The sequence below is a fragment of the Monodelphis domestica genome, chromosome 2 (genome assembly GCF_027887165.1).
Source record: "Monodelphis domestica isolate mMonDom1 chromosome 2, mMonDom1.pri, whole genome shotgun sequence".
Lineage (NCBI taxonomy): Eukaryota > Metazoa > Chordata > Mammalia > Didelphimorphia > Didelphidae > Monodelphis > Monodelphis domestica.
Genome location: NC_077228.1, coordinates 182,293,862 through 182,318,400, shown reverse-complemented (window position 1 = coordinate 182,318,400; position 24,539 = coordinate 182,293,862). Strand labels below are relative to the sequence as shown.

The following is a 24,539-nucleotide window of genomic DNA, read 5'->3' as shown; positions in this document are numbered from 1 at the left end:
AGCCTCCCTGGCTCTGTCTCCTCCTCTTTGGGGGCTCTGGATCCACACAGCTCCAGGACTTGTCACCGATAAAAAAACATTACACCCAGCTCTGTTTAAATCAATAGATTCCGTGTGTCTAACCCCTGGGCTGGCCAGTAGCTGGGAGCTGCACACCTCCGTGAGACGACGTCTCCTGAATAGGGAAGAGGCAGCATCCTTTGTGACATGGACCGCAGACTCTTCTGGCTCCCACTTTGAGGAGAATTGAAGTGGGAAACTGACATACACCCCTCCTCTCCCCCCCCCCTTCAAAGGATCCCTCTGGAGACTGTGGGCACGGAGGAGCAAAACCAGGGAGCAAGAGTATAAACCTGAGGCGACAGCGCTCACTCATCCTGTGCTGGAGTCTAAAGACCTGCTTTTCTACTCTTCCCTTGCATGGCCTTGGACAAGTCATTTAACCTATTTTGGTATCATGTTCTTCATCAAATCCTGCTTTAGACACTAGCTGTGTGATCCTAGCCAAGTCATTTAATCTCTCTCAGTCTCAGTTTCCTCATCTGTAAAACAAGGATAATAATAACTATTTCACAGAGTCAGTGTGAGAATCAAAGATAAAGTCCTTTGCCATCCTTAAATCATTCTATATATACTTGTTTGTTGTTTTAGAGTTGTTGTTACTAAATCATGACTGACTCTTCATGACCCCATTTGGGGTTTTCTTGGCACAGATACAGGAGTGATTTGCCATTTCCTTCTCCAGCCTGTTTTACAGATGAGGAAACTGAGATAAACAGGTTAAATGACTTGCCCAGGGTCACCCAGTGGATAAATATCTGAAGCCAGTTTGAACGCAGGAAGATGAGTATTCCTGACTCTAATCTGGATTCTATAGCCACCTAGCTATTGTGGTTGCTGTTATTGTTGTTATTATTCATTATTCTTGTACCTGAAAGAGTTCTGGATTTAGATTCAGAATATCTGATTTTGAATCCTAGCTCCACTCCCTTACAATCTATATGATTTTGAATGAATCACTTCTCCTTTGCAGGCCTCAGTTTCCTCAACTGTAAAATACAGAGGCTATACCAAATGCCCTTTAAAGTCCCTAGATCTCTGAGCCTAAAAATACCAATCCCACAGTAGCCATAGCCCCGGGCAGTTGCTTATTGAAACTAAACAGAGGGGTACTAGCCAGGGATTGGATCTGTGCCAAATTCCTAGAATCGTGTCACTGTCACTAGGGAAGTGCCTGGTCTGGAGGTGCTTGCTGTACCTCCCAGGGCCCTGTCCCAGGTCCCAGAGGTCAAGCTGCTTCATTTGGGAGACCGAGCCCCAAAGGGTATAGTGAGGGGGAGCAGAAGAGGAGGAAAGAGTGAGGGATTAACTAGGCTGCCGTGTTCGGGAGCCTATTTCTAGCATCCTTCTCACTTGTAAGCTAATTTTAGTCTATCCATTCTGCTTCCGTTGCCATTTATAAAATGAGAATGTCAAATGCAGTATTAAACAAGGCAGGATGAAGGCAAAAAAGAAAATGCCAGAGAGGCATTTAATAAATGAATCTGTGTGTTTATGTGGGAGGGATCCACCCTACCAAACAGCTTACACACACACACACACACACACACACACACACACACACACACACAAGCACTTTTTATGTGGAAGCTCCAAAGTGCTGGAGCGTGGGGTTTGTGGGGGGCTGAGGAGGGGAGGAAGGAGGGCACAGGCCAAAGGGGCAGAAGCACTGGGACTTCTGATTTTTTTTTTGTCAAAGAGGAAAGTTGTGTTAGTAGTACGAGGCATAGACTATTTTTCCCTCCTTTCATTTGTCCTTCACGCGTCCTTGACAGCTAGCTTCATTGCAGGAGAGCCCGAGAGATCATTTTTCTAAGGCAGCCAAATCTGAGTACCTCAGCCACCTAGCTGAAGCCTTTACCCACCCACCCCCATTCATGCAGGGTGGGCTCTGATGCTCCCTGGCAAGAGAAAAGGGAGAGCAGGGGAGCAATCGACCCATCTCCTTCAGATCTCTTCCCCCTTTCTAACGTTACCCTTGTGGGAACATATCTCTCCTTGATCTTTCTGGGACCTGTTCTCATGATCCTTCCCAGAGGTTTAATGATAACAGTAGATTCCCCCTCTTTTTTCTTTACTTTTCTTTTTTCTTCAGAGAGAGACAGAGAGACAGAGACAGAGAGAGAGAGAGAGAGAGAGAGAGAGAGAGAGAGAGAGAGAGAGAGAGAGAGAGAGAGAGAGAGAGAGAGATTTCCCTGGATGGATGGATGGATGGATGGATGGATGGATGGATGGATGGATTGCATAAGCCCTTTGCTGAACAATATTAAGGGGTTCCAAGCCTTATGTCATTGTTAGGAGTTCTAGCGAAAGGTGCAAACACTCTTGACCTTGAAATTACCTTGCAGGCAGACAGTGTCCTGAAGTCAGATTTCCCCTCTTGGGGCTCAGAAGTGAAATAGGAAAGGCAGCAGCTGCCCTCCCGAGGCCCCTACTCTAAGGGTCCTCTCCCTCTTTCCTTGTGCACCTGACAAACAAAAGCTTGAGGAATGAATTCACCCAGGCAGATGGGTGGAGATGGGAAAGAATCAAAAATGGAGCAAAAATAGGTAAATGGGAAGATCAAAGAGAATCACCACCCCAGCTGGGAGTTTCCCCATCTTTCTCTGCTTCTCCTGTTTTCTCCTCTTCTTGTGGCTGAATGATCACATTCTAAATATAGCTAGAACCATGCTCTGGACTTGGAGAATGATACAATGTGACAATGACCTATAAAGGCTCCTTCTTTTGGTTTTTTAGTCTTTTTGTTTATTTTATAGACCAGGCCTATGTTTTCTTTGGCTAAGAAACTCCTTCTGTTGTGGATTGGTACCTGCCTGAGGTCACCCAGAACTGTTGGAAGCAGTGTTTGAACCAAGGTCTTTGTGACTGTGAATGAGAACAGTTCTCTATCCTTATACCACACCTAACTAGATAATAACAATATTTTGTGGACATCCTGCTTTAAGCAGAACTTTTCACACTTCCAGCCCCTTGAGTAGGCAGTTAAGATGCCAATAGATAACATTTCAAAGTGTTTTCCTCACAACAACACTGGAAGGGAGAAGGTAGAAACAACTGAAGAAACTAGACAGAGAAGGTAATTGACTTGTCTACAGTCATGCTTCTAAGAGGAGTTAAAATTTGTAACCCAAAGGTTTAATGCTAGCATTAGAAATTCCTCCTCTTTTTTTTTTTTACATATCTTGGAAGGTAAGAACGGGGGTGAGGGAGAGAGGGAAGAGAGGAGAAAGAAAGAAAGAAAGAAAGAAAGAAAGAAAGAAAGAAAGAAAGAAAGAAAGAAAGAAAGAAAGAAAGAAAGAAAGATAGATAGATAGATAGATAGATAGATAGATAGATAGATAGATAGATAGATAGATAGATAGGCTGATTCAGGCAAACCCTTGGACTCCAAGATCAGGGTTTTATTATCCCATAGCTGCTTTTTATAATATGCCACAAATGCAAGGAATTAAAGGAAACGCTGAAAAGAGCAACAAAACAAACAAACAAAAACCCACAACCTCTGGGCACTTCCCTCCAGAATCTGTGGCCACTCTATTGATTCCAATCCTCTGATATTGATAATTCTGTAAAATAAAGGGGGTTAGACTAGATGATATCAAAGTATAATATAGGTCATCTCTAGACCTTGTGATCCTTCAGAGTTGCCCTGGTGTACCAGATACACAGTCTAACTTCTTCCTATCCATCTATACTTCTCCCCTCCTTTAAATGGAAACTCAGAAGACATCTGGGTGGCACAGTGGATTGAGAGCCAGGCCTAGAGATGGGAGGTCCTGGGTTTAAATCTGGCCTCAAGTACTTCCTAGTTGTATGATCCTGGACAAGTCACTTAACCCCTATTGCCTAGCCTTTACCGCTCTTCTACCTTTGAACCAACACACAGTATTGATTCTAAAACAGAAGGTAAGGATTAAAAATAAATAAAAAATAAGTGGAAACTCAGAAGTATATCTCCTAGGTAACTTCTCCCACCCCCAACCTCACCCACCAGGACCAGCCTCTAATCAAATGATGTGGTGGGAAAGGGTTATCTTTGAGGGAACCCCACTTCCCCACTCTTACTTGAAGAGTTTCCTGAACATCTTAATAACTAGTATTTGAATAGATTTGCAGAGCTTTTTTACATATATCTTGATCCCCACACAACCCTGTGAAGTAGATCCCATTTTACGGATAAGGAAACAGACTGGGAGAGGTCAAATAACTTGCCCAGATTCACTTAAGCTAGAGTCTAAGGCAGGATTTGAACTCACACCTTCAGGACTTCCAGTTCAACCCTTCTATTCACTGTACCACCTAGCTGCCCATCTTCCTCCCACCCATACTTCTTATTTGTACCTTCCTTCCCTTCCAGTCTCCTTCCTCCTGATACTTTCTCCATTTGCTGATCTTGCTTTTCTTTCTTTGCCCCATGCCCTGGCTCCCTCTCCAGCCCTCAGTGCTCTGCTGTGGAATTTGCACTCTCCATTGCAGGCTGCTGGTTTTTCTGAGTAGAGGAGAACCCTGATAATTCATCTTAATTGGGCAGGGGAAGGTCAGTCTGAATTAAGGAAAAGTCAGAGTAATGAAATATTTTTTTTTATAAAAAGAAATGAGGTTTGCTTACTACAAAATACTGAGACTAATACTGCTAGCTAGGGAAAGGGATGCTGGACTATATATCTTGGGGAACCTCTGTGCTTAAACAAATAGATATGAATCATTTATAATTAGCACATTCATCGTCTGAAGTTAATGCTGCTACCAGAGGCCTTTACTCTTAAGTAGGCTAATATGTCCCTTGTTTACTTACAGAGAAAGCCTTGTTTTAAAATTATTTTGTTTTTTTGTCCAGTGCAAGGGCAAATCCATTTGAGCCTGAATTTAGTAACTGCCTACTATGTGCAAAGATAAGACAAGACTATTTCCACGACTCATCGTTGGCGCAAAATTGCAGGCATCTGTTGGTCTTTTGGGGGGCAAACTCTGTAAGGTGAATACTCTTGTACAAGTGTTTGCTTGAGCTCTTCTGCACCTAATGGTCATTCTCCATAAGGAAAACAGCTCTTTTGTTTTGCTACATGAGTAGAGAAGGGAGAAGAGCTACAATTGGTCCACCATACCACCACTAACAGCCCTCAACTACCCTTAGTTCTCCATGCCATTTGGTTCAGTGGGTTTTCAGTCATGTCTGATCCATTGTGGCCCCATTTGGGGTTTTCTTGGCGAAGATACTAGAGTGGTTTGCCATTCTCCATCTTGCTTTACAAATGGGGAAACTGAAGCCAACAAGGATAAATGACTTGCCCAGAGTCACACAGCTAGCAAGTGTCTGATGCCAGATTTGAACTCAGGTCTTCCTTTCTCTGTGCCCAGTGTTCTCTCCACTGCAGCATCTAGCTGCCCTGCTTGTAAGCATTTATCAATCATCTGTTAAATGCTAGGCTCTGGGGACATAGATATAAAAGTGAAACAGTCCTTGCCCTCAAAAAATGAACACTCGGTAGGAAATAACTTGGACACAATGTGTTGTTTTTCAACTGTTTAAGTTGTATCCGACTCCCTGTGACTATGTTTTAAGGTTTTCTTGGCAAAGATGGTGGTTTGCCATCTCCTTCTCCAGTTCATTTTACAGATGAGGAAACTGAGGCACATGGGGCTAAGTGACTTGCCCAGGGCCACACACCTAGTAAGTGTCTAAGGTCAGATTTGAACTCATACAGATGAGTCTTCCTGATTCCAAGCCTAGTGCCCTAGTTTCCCATACAGAATAAATACCAAGCAACTTAAGACAGGATAGGCTTCTTATAGAAGGTGAAAGTTGAGATATCTTTGAAAGGAAACTAGGAATTCCAAGAGGCAGAGATGAGGAGAGTGGACACAGGTATGAGAGACAGGCAAAGTGTGCAAAGGCATGGGCAGGAGAAGGATGTTATGTATAGGTAACGGTAAACAGGATGCTTATCTAGAATTAAATTTCTTAAAGGAGTGTAATGTGCCATAAAAACCTGGGAAGGTGAAGCGGAGACAGATCATTAAAGGCTTTAAATGTCAAACGACATTGTATTTCATCCTAGAGGAAATAGGAAGTTGTGGGAGCTTCTGGAGCAAAAGAATGGCATGATCAGATCTGTGTTTTAAGAAAAATGCTTTATGGTCCCAGGGAGGAGTACAGCGTGAACCCTTTGCTCCAGACAAGCTGTAGAATGGTGGGAATCAGAGTGGAAAGATTGGCTAGCCCCGGATTAGAGATGACCCAAAAAACCTGGAAGAATATAGATCTGAAATAGTAACTCTTTGGTAGTCATCGTCAGTTTCTGTAGCTTCTTCTGATCGTCTCTCTTCTGCCTTCCATCAACTTTTGAGTCTTCTTGATTAGAGTCCTTGCTCTAATGAATGTTTTCATTGTCTTTAAACAAGACAGCTGGAGCAAAAGCCTTCAGATCAATAAGGTTCTCATAAAAATTTCAAGCACCTTCATCCACCCTCATACCACCTTCTACGTCTCATTTTCCAGGTTTACCAAGTGTAAATCTATCAATTCAAGGTCCCTGCTCCTCTGGCCTTGGTATGTTCTGTGGAAGACTGGGCATGGCCTCATCCAAAGGGCTGTGAGAGGCTGAGAACTGGCCAGGAATTTCTGATAATCAGGTTTATGACAGTCTCCACGCAACTCCCTATTTAGAATTTATCCATCAGCCAGTTCATACACATTCATTTATTAGACTCACTATCTGCCAGACACTGTGCTGAGTCCTGAGGTTACTAAAAAAAGTCAAAAGAGGAGCTTAGTCCAAGGAACTTAGGTTCTAATGGAGAGAGGAGTAACTACAGTAGGGCCCCCTTCTCTGAGGTTTCAGTTATCTGCAGTCAAACCAAAGTGCTGGAGTTCTGTCCAAAAGCACCAGACGGGCTCCCTGTGGTGGCGGTTTATCATCTCTTCTGCTTCTACTTTCACTTTTTTAAGGTCTTTTTTTTGGGGGCGGGGTAGGAGAGTGGGAAGCCCTGGAGCTCCAGCCAAGGGGCAGAAATGAGGAGAGAGCATGTATAAATGGGGATCAGCAAACCACTCCAGGAACCCTGCCAAGAAATTCCCAAATGGGATCATGAAGAGTCCGTCACAACCGAAAAACAACAGAACAACGAACGAGTCTAGTAAGACACTATTACTAGATAGTCTCTAAAGTGCTTTCTAATTCTGAAGTTTGTGATCTCATGAAATGAAATCATGTACAGAAAGTACTTTTTTAAGCAATAAAGCTTACAAGGCATTACTCTTTACCTAAAGCTCCCTGTCCAAAAGTGGGAAATATTTATCAAAATAAATAAAAATACAATAAAACATAGATAATTCCACATTTTAAAAATGAAGTTAGTTTGCACCTCACGGGGATTCTTATGTATGGTTTAATGGCCCCCATTCCTATTTGAGTTTGACATCACTGACATAAAATATTTTGGAAACTGTAAAGGACAATATCAAAGTTGAGTTTTATTAGTCTTTGTGGTCCTCTGGATAGAGAGCCAAACTCAAAGGAAGGAAGGTCTGGGTTCTCGTCCTGCCTCTGATACATATTGGCTCAATGATCCAGGACCAGACAAAGAAACTCTTAGTGTTCTAGGCAATTCTACAAGTTACAGAGGGTGTCCCCGCATCCATTGTAGAGGGCATCCCCTTGACCCCGAGTCCCCTAGGCTCATGAAATCGTAGCTCTACTCTCTGCCTCTGTCCCTTATTTTTATTGCCACATCTGATTTGCTGACTGAGGAATGTATTTATGGAGAGGAAGGTTGAAATCAGTCCCTCATGCATCTGGGGAGGTAGAACATGTCTATTTATTGGACTCATAACGGTCTGAACATTATCTCTGTGACCATGTGTTTTCTCTTAAGTCATGAATTAAAAACTTGCCCTCCGAGTACCAGCAGTTGGCCTTTGGTTATCCAACAAGGTTCATTACAAAGTTGTTTTTTTCCTAACTGTGCTGAACCAAATGGTATTTCTTTGTTAATTACCAGCCCTTCAATCAAAGAGAACTGTTGTTTTGTTCTGTTCTTGTTTTGAACTCTTACAGTAGGAGGTGGGAGGTGGGAGGTGAAGCACCTCTGCATTAATTCAAGGGACCTGGGACTCAGAACCTCGAGATGCTGCCTTCTCCAGGATCCAGATTCTCCTTTTTTCAAATACATCCCTGGATGGATCAGCCTGAGGATGAACTTTTCGGGGGGAGTTGATGGTGGATATTGTCTATTTTAGTGTTGGTCTTGCTAAAGCATGGGCCAGGGGAAATGGGAGAAGGGAGAGATGTGTCGTAACACCTAGAAAGCAGTCCTACTTGGTACTAGTTGTCATGGGAATAGCCGCCATATTGGAGGGATACCAAAGATACTTGCTCTCATTGAGCCTAGAGAGGATATGTTTATATTCCATTACTCATATTCAGTTTAGCCCATCCATCCATCAACAAATATTTATTAAATGATTCCCGAGTACCAAACACCGTGCTAAGCATTGAGGATACAAAGACAAAACTGAAAACAGCCCTTGCCTTTAAAGAACTTTCATTTAGAAGCAGCATGTATTTAAATGGGTCTATGCATCACACACAAACACACACACACAGACAAACACAAATATAGGACACCAAGGAGATTCAGTGAATAGAGCACTGGATCTAGAGTCAGGAAGATCCATCATCCTGAGTTCAAATATGACCTCAGACACTTAATAGCTGTGCATACATGGACAAGTCACTTAACCTTGTTTGCCTCAGTTTCTCATCTAAAACAAGGAAATATCTGTGCCCAAGAAAACTCCAGATGGAGTCACGACTAGTCAGGCAGGATTGAAACTACTGGACAACATAAAAATATTCAAAAGCATTAAATAATCATTTTATCTATCTGCATAATTATCTAAAGATAACTAAATATAAAAGAATAATAGCTAATCAATGACTTGTCCTCAGATTCTCTATCTAAATTCTGAATCCAAAGGTGAAAATTAGTAACAATGACAATAATAATAAAACTCTCGAAATCCAGAGACCTAGAAGAAGAAATCACAGCCCTGTGGGATCAAGATGAGGTTCGTGTTATCTCCTCGATCCTCTCTTCTCTGGGAATGTCCTGAGGATTCTTAGATTGAGCATACAGAGGATGAACTCACTTTATCTCCCCACATACTACATAGTCTTCCAAATATGAACTATAAACAATGTCTCCCTGGACTGCTGTACCTGCATTCCACTGAGTATGAGAGATGAAAGAGGACAGCAGTGGCTAGATAACAACAATCTTACTCTATGTGGCACTTTAAGGTTTCTCCAGGTACTCTACACACTACAATCAGAGAAGACTCTGAGAATACACACTTCCCATTTCACAGATGAAGAAATTGAAACTCTAAAGAGTTTAAATCATTCACCAAGGATCTCTAGGACCTGGAATGGCTTGTCAGAAAGGGCTGTTGAGCCTCCCAAACCCCTATCTTATGTGTTCTTTCCATCACATTTGTGATAAATTTAAGCTCACAAGTTTAAATATGGATAGGACCTTAGAGCCCATATTTTTTTCAGCCTCCCTTATTTTAGTTGTATAGATTGAGGCCAAGAGAGGATTAGCAGTTTATAGGATGACACACAGATGTTGTGTTAGATCCAGAATTTGAACCCAGATCCTCCTAATTTTGCACTCTGCACTATATCATTCTATTGACAAAGGAGAGGAAAAGGCTTCCTGATCATGAGAAATTCTTCCTGGTTGCCCTTTCTTCCTTCCTTTCTCCATCCTTTTCTTCCTTCCTTCTTTCCTTCCCTTCCTTCTTTCTCTCCCTCCCTCCCTCCTTTCTTCTCTCCTTCCTTCTTTCCATCTTTCTCTCCCTTCTTTCTCCCTCTCCTTCCCATCTTCTTTCATCCCTCCTTTCTTCTTTCCCTCCATCCTTCCTTCCTTACCTTCCTTTATTTCTTTCATTACTTTCTTATTTTGTTAGGTAAACAGGGTTAAGTGACTTGTCCAAGATCACAAATCTAAAGACTAGATTTGCACTGAAGAAGATGAGTCTTCCTGATTCCAATTCTGGTGCTCTCTCTATTCACTGTGCTACCTAGCTGCCCGCTTTCATCACTTTCATTGTCTTTTGTCTTCTCATTCTATATTCTTTGATTTTGTCTTTTCTTGTCATGTATGTGTGTACTGTATTTTTTTCTCTATTCCATTTTGACACAATAGATATTTGCCAACCAACACCCAAACAATACCTCATCCCTCCCAGACCCAATCATAAAGCATCATTCCATGTAACATTCCTCAAAATTCTTTCATAGCATAATTGCAACTATTGGTACATGTCACTTCTACTTCCATAGTTTGTTCACTGGTAACAGAAAGGAAGGATCCTTGCCTTAATACTTCCTAGAAGGAGAGAGAGGAAGTAGGAAGAGAAAGATGGAAGGAAGGAAGGAAGGAAGGAAGGAAGGAAGGAAGGAAGGAAGGAAGGAAGGAAGGAAGGAAGGAAGGAAGGAAGGAAGGAAGGAAGGAAGGAAGGAAGGAAGGAAGGAAGGAAGGAAGTGGCATCATGTGGAAGGTGAGGCCTATGGCCATGCTCAGGAGGCAAGAGTGGGTTATTGGCAGAATTCACATAGTTGAGTGCTGCCGAGAAAAAAATGGAGAGAAGTAAAAGAACTACCACTGGAGTTCAGTGCATTTAGCGGAGGAGCAGGAAAAGTAGGTGGTTTTGTTTAAAATATTCCCATTACAGTCGGTTAACCTTCATGTTACCTAAATGAAAATTGTATAAACCTGAAATTTTCGTTGATCAGGTTGCTTAGGAACAAGCATAGGGTTTTCATAAGACAATGCAATAGTCTGTCACTGATAGGGCTATTAGGAAAGGAGCTGGTTTGCTATATTATTCTCCATTTCAGGGTCTGAGTTGAGTAATTATCTGTTTGCATGTACGTAGCACGCCCACCCTCCTCAGCTTGTTAAGAGTGGCAGGGTTCATGTAAATGATGTTCCCTGTTGAAAATAAACAGTGGGGCCTCTACCCCAGGACCCAGGAGAAGAGGTGTGTTACATTTTCTTTAGGAACCGTGGGTCCAGAAGCAAATCACCATGAAAGAGGAATAATGAAAGAATTATCTTCACTATTCCACAGTGTAAAACTCCTCTCTCTTTGAGGCTGGTTGCCTTTAAGGGAGGCAGAAGCCAGAAATACCCAACATGATACCTCATTTAACTGGCATTATTGGGGAGATGAAATCCACCCTACCCTTACCAAGGGCCAAAGTTTTTCTATTTGGAATGATATTCTTTCTAAAAGTTTAATGTAATCATTGAAAAACATATGGCAGCAGCTAGGTGGCTTCAGTGGATTGAGAGGTCTGAAGACTGGAGATCCTGGGCTCTAATCTGGCCTCAGACACTTCCCAGCTGTGTGACCCTGGGCAGGTCACTTAACCCCCATTGCCTAGCCCTGACCAGTCTTCTGCCTTGGAATCAATACTTAGTATCCCTTCTAAGACAGAAAGGTCTTAAAAAATAAATAATAAGACGCAAAAGTAGAATAGATATCCTAGGTCTTGGTAGGGCATTCATTATGAAAAGTTGTTTGCTTGTTTTTAAATTGTTCATAGAGTTTCAGACCTCTGAACATGGTGTATGGTAGGTTAGTGGTGGGCTTGGAATCAGGAAAACCTCAAATCTAATTTCTGATGCTAATAGTATGATTCTGAGCAAGTCAAGTCAACAAGCATTTATTAAGCCCTTATGTTCTGTCAGCTCTGTGCTAAGTGCTATGATTACAAAAACAAAATGGAAGACTATACATAAAAGTGGACAGCTGGGTGACACTCTGGATAGAGTGCCAGGTCAGGAAGACCTGAGTTCAAATCCAACCTCAGACACTTACCAGCTGGGTTACCCTGGGCAAGTCCCTTATCCCTGCTTGCCTCAGTTTCCTCATCTGCAAAATGTGCTGGAGGAGGAAATAGCAAACCACTCCAATATCTTTGCCAAGAAAATCCCCAATAGTCAGAAAACAACCGAATGACAATGACAAAATAAATAAAAAGAGTCCCATAAAAGGGGACTTAATAGGGGAGGGAGTAATCTGGGGAAGGAGGAGGTATAAAGGCATAGAGATTACCCAGATAAAAGGTTTTTGTGGCATGCATGAGAAAGTTCTGTGGGTCAGGAGTACAGCCTGGAAAGGGAAGTCACTTAACCTCTGAGATTTTTGCTTCCTTGTCTGTAAAAGGAGGGGATCGGGCTAGGAAGATTGTCTCTGGGGTCCCTTCCAGCACTAAATCTATGATCCTGTGCACATGTATTACATGCATTCCTGTCTTCGTGTCTATTAAACATAAGTTAACCTTTTATTGATGATTCGGGGCCATCCTCTTGACTATAAATTCACGCTGGCCTGCTTTCCAGGACTCTGAAGATGTCCCTCTAAGCTAAATGGTCCCAGACTATTACAGATAGTTTTTGTTTTATGGAAATTTCCCATTAGGTAAAATCAAAGTAAAGAATTCTGAACCAAAGCCACATTCCCCCAAAATGTCAATGTTAGCTTTACTGTGTAGTCCCATGTGCTCTCCCTCTACCCTCCTGCCCCTCGGCTTGGAGCTCCACAGACTCCCCTCCCCACCCAAAATAAAATAAACCCAAACAACAAAAACCAGCCAAGAAAAAGCAGAACAGACATATGGAGACACTGCTGCTGCCGCTGGATGGAGGGCTGGGTTTGGGGCTCCCAGGCTTTGCCCCACTCTGCCCACCCATGTACAGGTCCACGACCTGTCTGTGCTGGGGTACCGAGTGTGTGTTCCCGGCCCCTGCCTGTCCAGCCCCCAGGTATCTCCCCCCACATGTCCTTCCTCTCATTTCAGGACAGGAGCCCACATAGCTAACTTCAGCCTGTGTGTACCTTCTGTTCTCATTTCTCTGCCCCCAAGCCCTACAGGTCCCTTCCTCCAAAGGCACACAGCCCCTTCCTGCCAACCTCCATGGGGTGGGAAAATTCTCCTTTTGTGCTATGTGTAAATCAGGGGAATGGTCCACTTGCTAAAGCAAAAACTGTCTGTGTACTCAATAGTCCTTATTTTTTCTTTCTTTAATTTTTCTGTTTCTTTTGTGGCGTGCTGTCATCCTTCTGATTGGCTGCTACTTAGCAGCTGCTGTGGGCTAGGAAACCAGAAAGATGAATTTTGTTAGAATTCTGCAGCAAGTTGAGTTCTAGAGTTGGTTCCTGTGAGCCAAGTGCTGAACTTTGTTGCTTCCCTTTGCCTTGCTCACTGGCCTCTTTTGGGGTGAAGAAGGGGGCTTTTATTGTTGTTGTTGTTGTTCCAAATAGGTACAGTTTTCATAGAAGTGATTTCTGGCTAAATGAACTGATAGGATTTTTAGGAACTTCTCAAGGTGAAAACACATCCAGAAAGAAGTATGAGGGGAGTCCCTTTGGGGTAGCCCAATATATAACAACTAAAAAAGACTTGGCAGCATTGGTGGGATGGAGGTGAAGAGGGAAGATTGCAATGAAAAAACACAGTTGACCCTTTAACTTTTTAAAGAGTATATGGAAGGGCAGATCGGTGGCTCAGTGGATATAGCACCAGGTCTGGAGACAGGAGGACCTGGATTCAAATCTGACCTCAGACACTTCCTAGCTGTTTGACTCTGGGCAAGTCTCATAACCCCATTGCCTAGACCTTACCGATGATCTTCTGGGGATTTTTTTGTTTGTTTGTTTTTGTTTTGATTTTTGAAAATTTTCTTTAGTCAATTTAGAACTGACCTTGTTTTAGAATTGATACTAAGACAGAAGACAAGATAATACATATTTAAATAATAATTGTGATAAATAATAAGAAAAAGAGTGGTTGGAAGTAGATTTCAAGGACAGCTTTCTTCATTAGGACTTCAAACAGCAGCCTTTGTTCGATGTTTTAGGCAGTTTTGTTAGAGAACTGTCAGCCAAGGCATCATACCCGAGTGTGTCTGTGTCTTGCCAGTTTCTTCTGCGCCGATTTCATCTTTGTAGGGCTTTCCAAAGCAAGATTTACACAAGGGGTATGCTTTCTTAAATATTTATTCTGCAGGCCGTTTACTCTCCTTAACTCTTTTTACTTGGAGTGTTAGGAGCTCAGCTAAAAATAACCTTTCTCTTACCTCGATCTGGTCTGCATTTGACATTTCCCCGGAATTCATTAGCATCTCATTCGTATTTTTTTCCCCTCCATAGGTAGAATGTAAGAAAGCACAGCCCAAGGAAGTGATGTTCCCACCCGGGACAAGAGGACGGGCCAGGGGCCTCCCTTACACAATGGATGCTTTCATGCTAGGCATGGGAATGCTAGGTAAGTCTGGGGGATGACACCAATAGGAGTGGAAGAGGGTCACCCTGCCTGCCTTTGTCACCCATGCTGGAGATGTGTTCACTGTGTCTCTGACAATTTTCTGGGCTACAAGTCCACTTTTTAAAAAAGCAGGAAGGGAAAGTGGGGAAGAGGGGGGAATGGTGCCACCGTGGGAAGGATTCTGTCTATTTAAATGATTAACATTTTTCTTGGGATATCAGAATTTGCATTTAAATGGATGTTTTAAATAGCCTGTTTTTACTCTTTATTCACACCAAAAAAAAAAAAAGAATGATGAAAGACAAAGTGTGTTTGTTCTGACTAAAAGCGATCTCTCCTGGCTTTTAGAGAAATTGAGACACACATAATGCCCCTTCTCTTAAAGGTATCTCTGACAGGTCCACACAGATAATTGAAAATCTTGCTGTTGAAATGGCAGGCAAGATGGAAAAAGCAGGGAAGATGCATAATTGTGTAGGTCGCAACAATAATTAGAAATTTCAAGGCAAGAGAACAGTATTTTAGCTCCGGTTATTGTGTGTCCAGAAAATACTAATTAAAATTGGATAAATGGTACTTAATGGTAAAATTCCATTCAGGCACAAGATCTGTCTAGTTTTAATGGGTTTTCATTTGGTTTGGCTAAGAGTCCCTTCTCCTAAAGCTTCTGATAAGCTCTTTAGGGATTGCAAATGGATTGCTGTTTAAACTACTGCTGGCTTTTAACTTTTAAAAAACTTCTAATGTTAACCAATCAGTCTTTAGAGGAGTATCCTTGGAAGAGGTTATATGGTTAATAATAACAACAACAAAAAAAAAGGCTGGATTCAAGCTCTGGAATTATACTTACCAGATTTGTGATCTTAGGCAAAGTCACTTAAATACCCTCTCTCAGACTCAGTTTCCTCAATGTGTAAAATGGGGATAAGAAATTTCCTCCTGGAAATACATTAGAGTTGAAGGATGGATCCTAGAGGTCCTTTAGCAAAGCCTCCTCATTTCAGACATAAAGAAAATGAGGCCCAAAGTCACAGAGCTAGCTAGTGACAGAACTAGAATTTGAACTCGGTTCCTTGGACTCAAAATCTAGAATATTTTCCATTTCATCATGTTATTTCTCACAGTTGTTAGAAAAGTGTTTTGTAATCCTTTAAGTGCCATAGAAATATGAATTGTTGTTACTGTTATTATCACCATGGAACCAACTATATTTTCTGGAGGGAAAGAAAGCAGAAGAAAGGACTTCTAAGAAGAGTGAATAGTTCTCCTAAATCCCCCTTAATGCATAGAGATTATCTACTGAAGGGTGTCCTAGCCCAGAACGATGAGAAGACTTTCACATCTGGGGCCTGAGAATGTTCACCAGTTTACAGAGTGACCTTTGATAAGTACCTCTCTAGGTCCCAGCTTCTCACTTTCTCTGTAGTAAATAAGTGAATTCTTTATAGAGAAACAAAATAATGCAAGAGACCTTAGGTCAGCATGTTTCTTAGTGCAGAGGAACAGGCTCATATTCTGTATCCAATCTCTAGAAACCAGGAAGCAGGAATGATTTCCTACATAGCCATTAATCCTTATAGTTTTGTTTCCCTGACCTTTCTAAACCACCTGGATGATTTCTCCTCTCTGGGTTTTCTTCTTACCTGCCTGATTGTTCCTTATCATTCTCTCTCTCTCTGTCTCTCTCCCTTTCTCTGTTTCTCTTTCTATCTATCTGTCTCTTCCTCTCTCTGTCCCTCTCTGTCTCTCCCTCTCCCTCCCTTCCTCTGTCTGTCTGTCTGTCTGTCTCTCCCTCTCTGTCTGTCTCTCTCTCCCTCTCTCTCTGTCTGTCTCTGTCTCTCTGTCTCTGTCTCTCTCTCTCTTTCTCTCTCTCTCTCTCTGTCTCTGTCTCTCTCTCTCTTTCTCTCTCTCTCTCTCTCTCTGTCTCTGTCTCTCTCTCTCTTTCTCTCTCTCTCTCTCTCTCTCTCTCCCTCTCCCTCCCTCTCTCCCTGTCCTCCCTCTCCCTCCTTCCCTTTCTCTCCCAAGACCTTATTAGCTCCTATGAGTTTAATTATCATTTTTATGTAAATGGATCAAGATCTTTACATATGATTCAGTATCTCTCCTGAGCTCCAATCCCACATTAACAACTGCCTAGTGGATTACATTTAAAAGTAGTTGTGAAAAGAATAAGTATTTATATAGTCCCTACCATTGTATTAATAGCACTTTACAAATATTATGACATCTGATCCTCACAACAACCCTATGAGATGGGTGCTATTCTTATTCCCATTTTATAGTTGAAGAAACTGAGGAAAACAGGTGAAATGACTTCCCAAGGTCACATGGGCAGTTGTAGATTTTAAAATTAATATCCAAATACTCCAAGTATTATATTTAATAAGATATATTAATAATACCTTAAAGCAAAAAAGGAAAATAAAGTTTAGAGAAACAAGAGAGAGCTCACCCAGCCTCGAATGTGGGAAAAAGAGAGCATGAGAGGGGAGGAGCCACAAAATTATGTACACACATGTAACAAATGCAAACGTGAACTAAGGGAAAGGATTCTTGGGACAGCAAAAGAATTCTGGGAGATGGAGTCCAAGGGTTCAAGATTTTCTAATTACACAGTCAAGCATCTGAAACTAGATTTGAACTCAAGTCTTCCTGACTCCACACCCAGCACTCTATATCCCACTGTTCCACCTAGCTAGCTTCATAGATGCCCCATAAGCTTCTTAGATGCAGCATTTCAATCAATCAATAACCTTTTTTTAGCTTTTTATTATTTTAATTTTTTTCCTCAACTACATATAAAAACAAATTTTTAACCAAATTTTCCCTCTCCCTGAGAAGGCAAGCAATAGATTTTACATGTAAGACATTTTTCCAGATTAATCTAAATCAACATTTATTAAGCACCTACTATATGTAGGGGCTGCAATAAGCCCAGGAGATACAAAAAGAAGCAAAAGACAGTCCCTGCCATCAGGGTGTTTATAATCTAATGATTTGTAACCTAAAGTACATCAAAAAACAGACCTTACTATCTTGCCCTAAGAAACCCATCCCTTTCCTAATCTCCCTATTTCTGTCCAAGGCACCGCCATTCTTCCACCCAGCTTCTCAGCCTTGGAGTCATCCTTGTTCTCCTCTCTCCTTCCCTCTCGCCCCATATCCAGTTATAGATTCTACCTCTTTGGTATTTCTCTCCACCCACATAGTCACCAGCGTAGTTTCAGCTCTCACCACTTCTCAGTTGGACTAAGAATTGCCTCCTAATTGCTTTCCCCATCTTTAATCTTGCTCTTCTCTGATCCTTCCTCTACACTGCTGTCAAAGTGATATTCTGATATTCCTAAAGCAATGGTTGGACCATGCCACTCCTCTGCTCAGTAATCTCCTGTGGCTACCCTTTCCCTCTAGGATCAAATACAGGCTCCTCTTTGGAGTATTTAAAACCCTTCACAACCTTGACTCAATCTACCTTTCTGCTCTGTTTTTACATTATTTTCCATGGCATTCCCACCTTCTGTGGTCCAGTTAAATCAGCCACTTGACTGATATTTACACAGGACACTCCCTCTCCTGTCTCCTTGCCTTTGAAGAGACTGACCTTTATGCCTAGAATTCCCTTCCTTCCTCACCTCCAATGCCTAGAATCACTATCTTCCTTCAAAGCTCAGATCAGATGTTTCTTCCTAATGAAATGTTTGCTAATCCTCACAACTGCTAGTTTCTTCCCCCTCTTGTAGTGGCTCGGTGGAATCAGGAAGATTTATCTTCATGAGTTCAACTCTGACCTCAGACAATTACTAGCTGGGCAAGTCATTTAACCTTGTTTGCCTCAGTTTCCTCCTCTGTCAAATAAGCTGGAGAAAGAAATGGTAAACCATTTCAAGAAAACCCTAAATGGGGTCAGAAAGAGTCCAACATGATAGAAACCTGACTGAACTCATGTTTTATTTATAAATTGCATACAGTTTCCCCTGATGGAATAAATGTGTGCTCTTAAAAAACAACAACTTTTTGGTTTTCATTTTGATGTTTCCATCCTTAGCACAGGGCTTAACACATAGTAAGTGCTTAATAGATGTTGGTGGATTGATTGAAATTAAGAAACAGTCATAATATCCAGGGAGTTAAAGAAGAGGGAACAGGACTCAAAATTGGGAAAGAAAAATGTCCTCTGGGTACATGGGAATTCGGCTTGCAGCCCAGAATCCAAAGAGCAGGCAAGGCTGAACAAAGGTTGAGAGTGTTTCTGGAAGAAAAACAGAACATTACAAATGGTGCTGACCAGGGCAGGTAGATAGAATGCCCAGGAAGAACTGTTCATGAGAATAAGCCTCCCCTCAGCCAAAGTCTCACTTTATTTGTAAGAAACAGAACGATATACTGATGGGCATCTGGTCCACCTTGCTTCCCTCCCCACCCCACCCCCCTCTCAGCTCTCTGAGCATGATCCTGTTGGCTTGCCCTGAGTGAGGGATGGAGCTATGATGAATGCCAGATGCTTAATTATCTGCTCTAGCTATTTTCCCGTTCTTTCAAGTCTCGAGTTACTACTTCCCAGAGTCACATTAAAGAATTAACCGTTGGTAAAAAAATATTGTAGCAGTTAAAAGTCTATTACCCCTTGAGTTATAGCCAGCCTCTTGCCTCCCCTTCTGCTTTTTCAAGTTTGTACCTATTGGCTACTGGAGTGCTGACTGAGGCCGATACCTGGCATATCTCCCAGCTCTCTACCTGGAGCCCAGGTCCTGGCTTGGCCCATGGCAATAAGAAAACTCAGGTGTTTGTCCACCGAGGGTTCTCCCCCTGCTTGCCCCTAGAAAAGTCAGAACAGGGATTCTGTGGAAACCTTCATGGGGGTCCTCAGGAAAATCTGTTTTCCTCTAGAGTTTTGTATGCATGGAAGGGCAATAAGACTATATAACACAATACTTTGCATATGTTGTCTCATTAACCCTTCTAGTTAAGTGTTGTTATTTCCCCCATTTTACAGATGAGGAAACTGAGACAGAAAAAGGGAGGGGGAGAGAGAGAGAGAGAGAGAGAGAGAGAGAGAGAGAGAGAGAGAGAGAGAGAGAGAGAGAGAGAGAGAGAGAGAGAGAGAGAGAGAGAGAGAGAGAGAGAGAGAGAAGAAGGGGGGACGAGTATCAAAAAATTAAACCACTGTAAAAGGGAAAAAAAAATAAGAAATCCACCATAGACCCTTCTTTCGTCCATCATCACCCATCCTTGTCTCTGGCCACTGGACCTTTTGGAAGATGTGATGGATGTTTGCTTGTTTGCTCATAAGTAAAATCTAGCATTTCTTCCATTATCTTTTCTTTCTGGAGCAGTGGGGAGAATTTTCCTTCTCCCTTTAAAGTGATGGCATTGCACCTTCTCCCAAATGAGGCAGAAATAGGAAAGATTCATCAGACCGAGCCTGTTCCCTTGAGAATGTCTGACTGTCTCCAATTCCCATCAGTCCTAGCACACCTCAGATGTCACAATGTAATTATGTAATTCTGTTACAGTCCAAGCAAGGCTGTTGGCCCAAATGTAAGGCAGTATCACCATCATCTGCAGTTTGACAAAAATCTTCCTTTAGGGCTTGGAATAACAGTGAAATTAATCTTTGAAAAAAAAGCAGCTTCTATTAAGTAATTGGAAGAGAGTTAGAGAAAGGTGAATTGAACATTTTGAATGGATGGGGATGAAATTATTTTATTAGCTTTGTTTCAAAAAATTATTTTTTCCACAAGCAGCAATAATCCTATCACAAATTGGCCCATCACTGCAGAGTAACCTAGTTATTAATGACAGAGGGAAAGGGTCCCTAGGAATCACTGTCCCTGGAGCTTCCATAGTCTTCTAGGAAAATTTGGAGAAAAATCTTGGGATTAGAGGGCTAGAAGGTACCTCCTCTGGGAGTGAGTGGATAGAGTGCCAGGCCTGGAGGCAGGACGATTTATCTTCCTGAGTTTAAATCTGCTCTGAGCTACTTCCCAGTTATGTGACCCTGGGCAAGTCACTTAGCTTTGAACATTCTGACCTTTGTGCCTGGAATTCCCTCCTTTCTCACCTCCACCACCTAGAATCACTATCTTCCTTCAGAGCTCAGTTTCCTCATCTGTCAAATGAGCTGGAGAAGGAAATGGTAATCCACTCCATCATCTTTGCCAAGAAATCCCCAAATGGGGTCACAAAGAATCAAGACAAGACTGAAACAATTAAACAGTACCCATGGTAGGAAGGAAAGCTTGAAGAAAAGATAGTATTTAGTCCATTTCCCTACCTTTTGGGGAGGATGATGCCAAGGCTGTCTGAGACTCTTAGATGCTTCCATTGGGAAGGTGGTTTTACTACCGTTGGGCATCTGTTTGAGTATTTTCACCTACTAGGAAGTGCTTACAGATGTCTAATTTCTGCCCCAATTACTATTCCCTGAGCCCTTTTATTATTTCTTTAATAAGGATGAACAACGTCTAATCCTCATAAAAAAAGAGACTGTAGGTATAAGGGAGAGAGGACCACCCTCTTACATTAGGGAAGACCTAGGTTTGAGTTCTCCCTCAGATACATACTAGCTCTGTGACTACAGTCAAATCAGTTTACATTTCTTGGTCCCAGAAATAACTACCACTATAAATTATAGAAGTGGTGCCTATCCCCATTGATGGTGGGGAAAGCCTTCACTTTTAAGAGAGAAAGGAGGGGGGAAGAAGCTTAGTGGATAGAGTGCCAGGCCTGGAGACAGGAGGTCCTGGGTTCAAATTTGGTTTCAGCTACTTCCTAGCTGTGTGATATTGGAAAAGTCTAACCCCAATTACCTAGTCTTTACTACTCATCTGCCTTGGAACCAATACTTACATCAATTCTAAGACAGAAAATAAGGGTTTGGGGTTTGTTTGTTTTTTAAGAGAAGAAGGAAGAAAGGATGTCTGGGAGGAAGGAAAAGGGAGAGAGAGGGAGAAAGGAAGGGAGGGAGGAAGGAAGGAAAGAAGGAAAAAGAGAGGAAGAAAAGAAGGAAGGAAAAAGAGGAGAGAGGAAAGGAAGAGAGGGAGGAAGGAAGGAAGGGAAAGAGGGGAAGAAAGGGAGGGAGGAAGGAAGGATAAAGGGGAGAGAAGAAGAAAGGAAAGATGGAAAAGAGGGAAGAAGGAAGGAAGGACAAGAGAGAGGAAGAAAGGAAGGGAGAAGAGGGAAAGAGAAGGGAGACATAGATTAGAATTTGTTTGACTTGAACCTGTAGGCTTGAGTTTGTGCTGCAGTTTCCCATTAATCCCAAGGAACTGAACTTGTTGATTTGTTCCCCATTTGGTATAAAAACCTCAAATAGGGATCCTCCTTTTCCCTGAGCTAAAGTGGGTTTCAGGGCTATCTTTCTGGGGGCTACGTGACATCATTTGTAGGCAGGAATGCCTAGTTTTTATAATGGAAATATTGCTTGCATCCTTATCCTTATATTCAGTGGCTCTCTTCCAAGGCCACAAAGGATGCTCTTCAAATGTCATGAAATGGACACTTCACACCCAAGCAGTTCAGTGGTTCAGTGGTAACCTGCCTCAATTTCTAAACAAGCCTGGTCAGGCCAGTTTTCTGTCCTAGGTAGCTAGGTAACAGAGCACAGGAGCAGATGAGTAATGCTCCTGGCTATCATGAGAACACATGAATTTAGAACCAGAGCCTTCAAAACCCTGCCACCTTGGAAGACAGGGACAAAAGAGGAGTTCAGTTGTCAAAAAGGGGGAGGGATGAGTTCATTTTAATTGTCAAAATGGTGGGAAGGAGTATTATTGTTGTTTACATTTTGTTTTTCTCCCAATATGCCAAGGTAGATGTGCTAGAGAATGGGGGATGGAGGCAAAAGCCTTTGGTTTTTTAGTTCAGTGACAAGAGATAATTACCATAGAACTGATCAGTCACTCTGAGTACTGAAGCAAATAAATCGCACACTGGCCAATGCAGGAGGAGAATAGTAGCTAATGGAAGTGGTAGGTAGGTCATCCTGGCCATAATTTGGCTTGATGAAGCATCCACATGGGCCTGGTGTTAATGTGCTATTGATATTCAGCCAGCCAATTTCCCCAGTGTGGCTCGGGCTGTGACTCGTTAGAGCAGAGCTGGGCATCACAGCAGTAAATGAAGAGGAAAATGGAAGTAATGTTGTATTATAAATTTATGATTTCATCTGCCTGACCTAGAGGATGTTCAGTGTGGGGAGCTGTGGCTGGGAGCCCCTTCTCTGCCACATGCCATGTTCTTTCTAGTCACTGGAAGGTGTACGGAGGGGCATTGGCGAGCCAGTAGCATGGGAGGATGGAGGTGATGCTGGGAGGGCAACTGTCAACCATGGCTTTCTCTCCCAGTCCCCTGCCCCCCCCCTTCCTGTCTGCCTGCTCTTGGAGAGAAGCTTTGGGGTATGTCGGGAAGACGGAGATGTGTTTATCCTAGTGACCAGGAGGCTGGAAGGAACCTGATGTTCCATTCCCAGCCCCCACCCTCCTCCTCCTCCACAGGAGTCTTGAAGGTGACACATGGGCTAATGCTTTCACTGTCAGATTAATGCTAAAATATTTAAGATCCCCAGTGCTGAAGCTGGATACAGCACCGTCATTTTTCATCAGGAAAGCCCCACAGGCAGCAGTGATTCGGCTGTTTGCATATAATCCGTTTATCAATAATGTTGAAATAATGGTATGAGAAATCTAACGCTGAAAGATCTGATTTAATAGCAGAGGTGATTAATTTAAAAGAGGATTGAGCTGCTCAGCCATGAAATAAATATCAAGAAAAGAACCAGTGTGTACATGTCTATTTAAAGCTTCAGTGTCCTCTTTTCCCCTTTCCTTTTCCCTTCTTTTTCTTTCTTTCCTTCTCCCTCCCACCCCCTACTCCTCTACCCTAGTGCTGTTCTCTACCCTCTAATCATCAAAACCCAACCATCCATGTTCCACTTCGAAAAGGGTAGCTAATACCAACATTAGATCATTTGATCTGGCCTGCCGAGAGAGGCCTAGAGGAGCCAGGAAGAATTCCACCAGTTCATGACTCGGTGGTGTGCTAGAAAATAAATGGAGTCGGCCCTGGCATTGAGGCCAGGAAATCTTTCAACTGACCAATGAGTTGTAACAAACAGCAAATTCAGGAGTGTTTCTTCCTGTATAGAGAAAGCAGCACAGATGGGCTCAGCCCTCGAGACACAGATCTGTGTGGGGTCTCTAGAGGCCCACAGAGTATCAATTTTTAATACTAATAATATTTGATATTTTTGTGAACTTTAAAAATATTTCTATGTAATTGGTTTCCTCTGTAATCCTATGAATTTTATTTTATGAATTCAAAAACATTATTCTGAGAAGGGGTCCATCAAGGTTCTTAACCTGGATTCTTTTTAAAAATATATTTATAAGATTTGATTTTAACAGTAATCATATCTAATATTTCTGTGAACTTTAAAAATTATTCCTGAATTTCTATAGAATTCTTTTCCTTTATAATCCTGTACATTTTATGAATTTAAAAAATGTTATTCTGAAAAGGAATCCATAGGCTCCACTATCCTACCAGAGACAGCCATGACAAAGAAAAATGTAAGAACATCTGATCTGAGGGCAATTAGGTGACTCAGACAGCCAGGCCTGAAGTTGGGAGATCCTGGATTCAAATCTGGCTTCAGACACTTCCTAGTTGTGTGACCCTGGGCAAGTCACTTAATCCCCATTGGCTGGCCCTTATTGTTCTTCTGCCTTGGAATTGATACTTAGTATTGATTCTAAGGAAGAAGATAAGAATTTTTAAAAATGATCTAGTCCAATTCTCTTATTCTGCTGGGGAGGTAGGATAAAGGAGAAGTTATCTGGTCAAGATCCTGCTGCTGAGAGGCTAGGACCAGAATACAGGTCCCTGGCCTTGGTCCTGATGGTTCTGCTTCTGCTGCATTTCTGATAAAATCAATAGTGGCACAGTAGATAGAGCATTGGTTCTAGAGTCAAGAAGACCCCAGTTCAAATATGACCATAGACACATATTAGTTGTGTGAGACTGCTCAAGTATCATAACCTTTCCCCAATCCGTTTCCTTAACTGTAAAATGGGAATAATCATAATAACAATAATAATAATAATAATAGCAGCTCCCTCCAGAATTGTTGTGAGG

At 42.1% G+C, this 24,539-nt stretch overlaps 1 protein-coding gene across 21 annotated transcripts in view; it reads left to right on the top strand.

The window, feature by feature from the left end:
- MSI2 (musashi RNA binding protein 2) overlaps positions 1 to 24,539 on the top strand; it is a 553,967-nt gene that overhangs the window by 452,233 nt on the left and 77,195 nt on the right. For all 21 annotated transcript variants that reach the window (XM_056816530.1, XM_056816521.1, XM_056816519.1 and 18 more), the window contains one exon: positions 14,291 to 14,405. In XM_056816530.1, the coding sequence (XP_056672508.1) occupies positions 14,291 to 14,405 (115 nt within the window). The remainder of the gene's footprint in view (positions 1 to 14,290; positions 14,406 to 24,539) is intronic.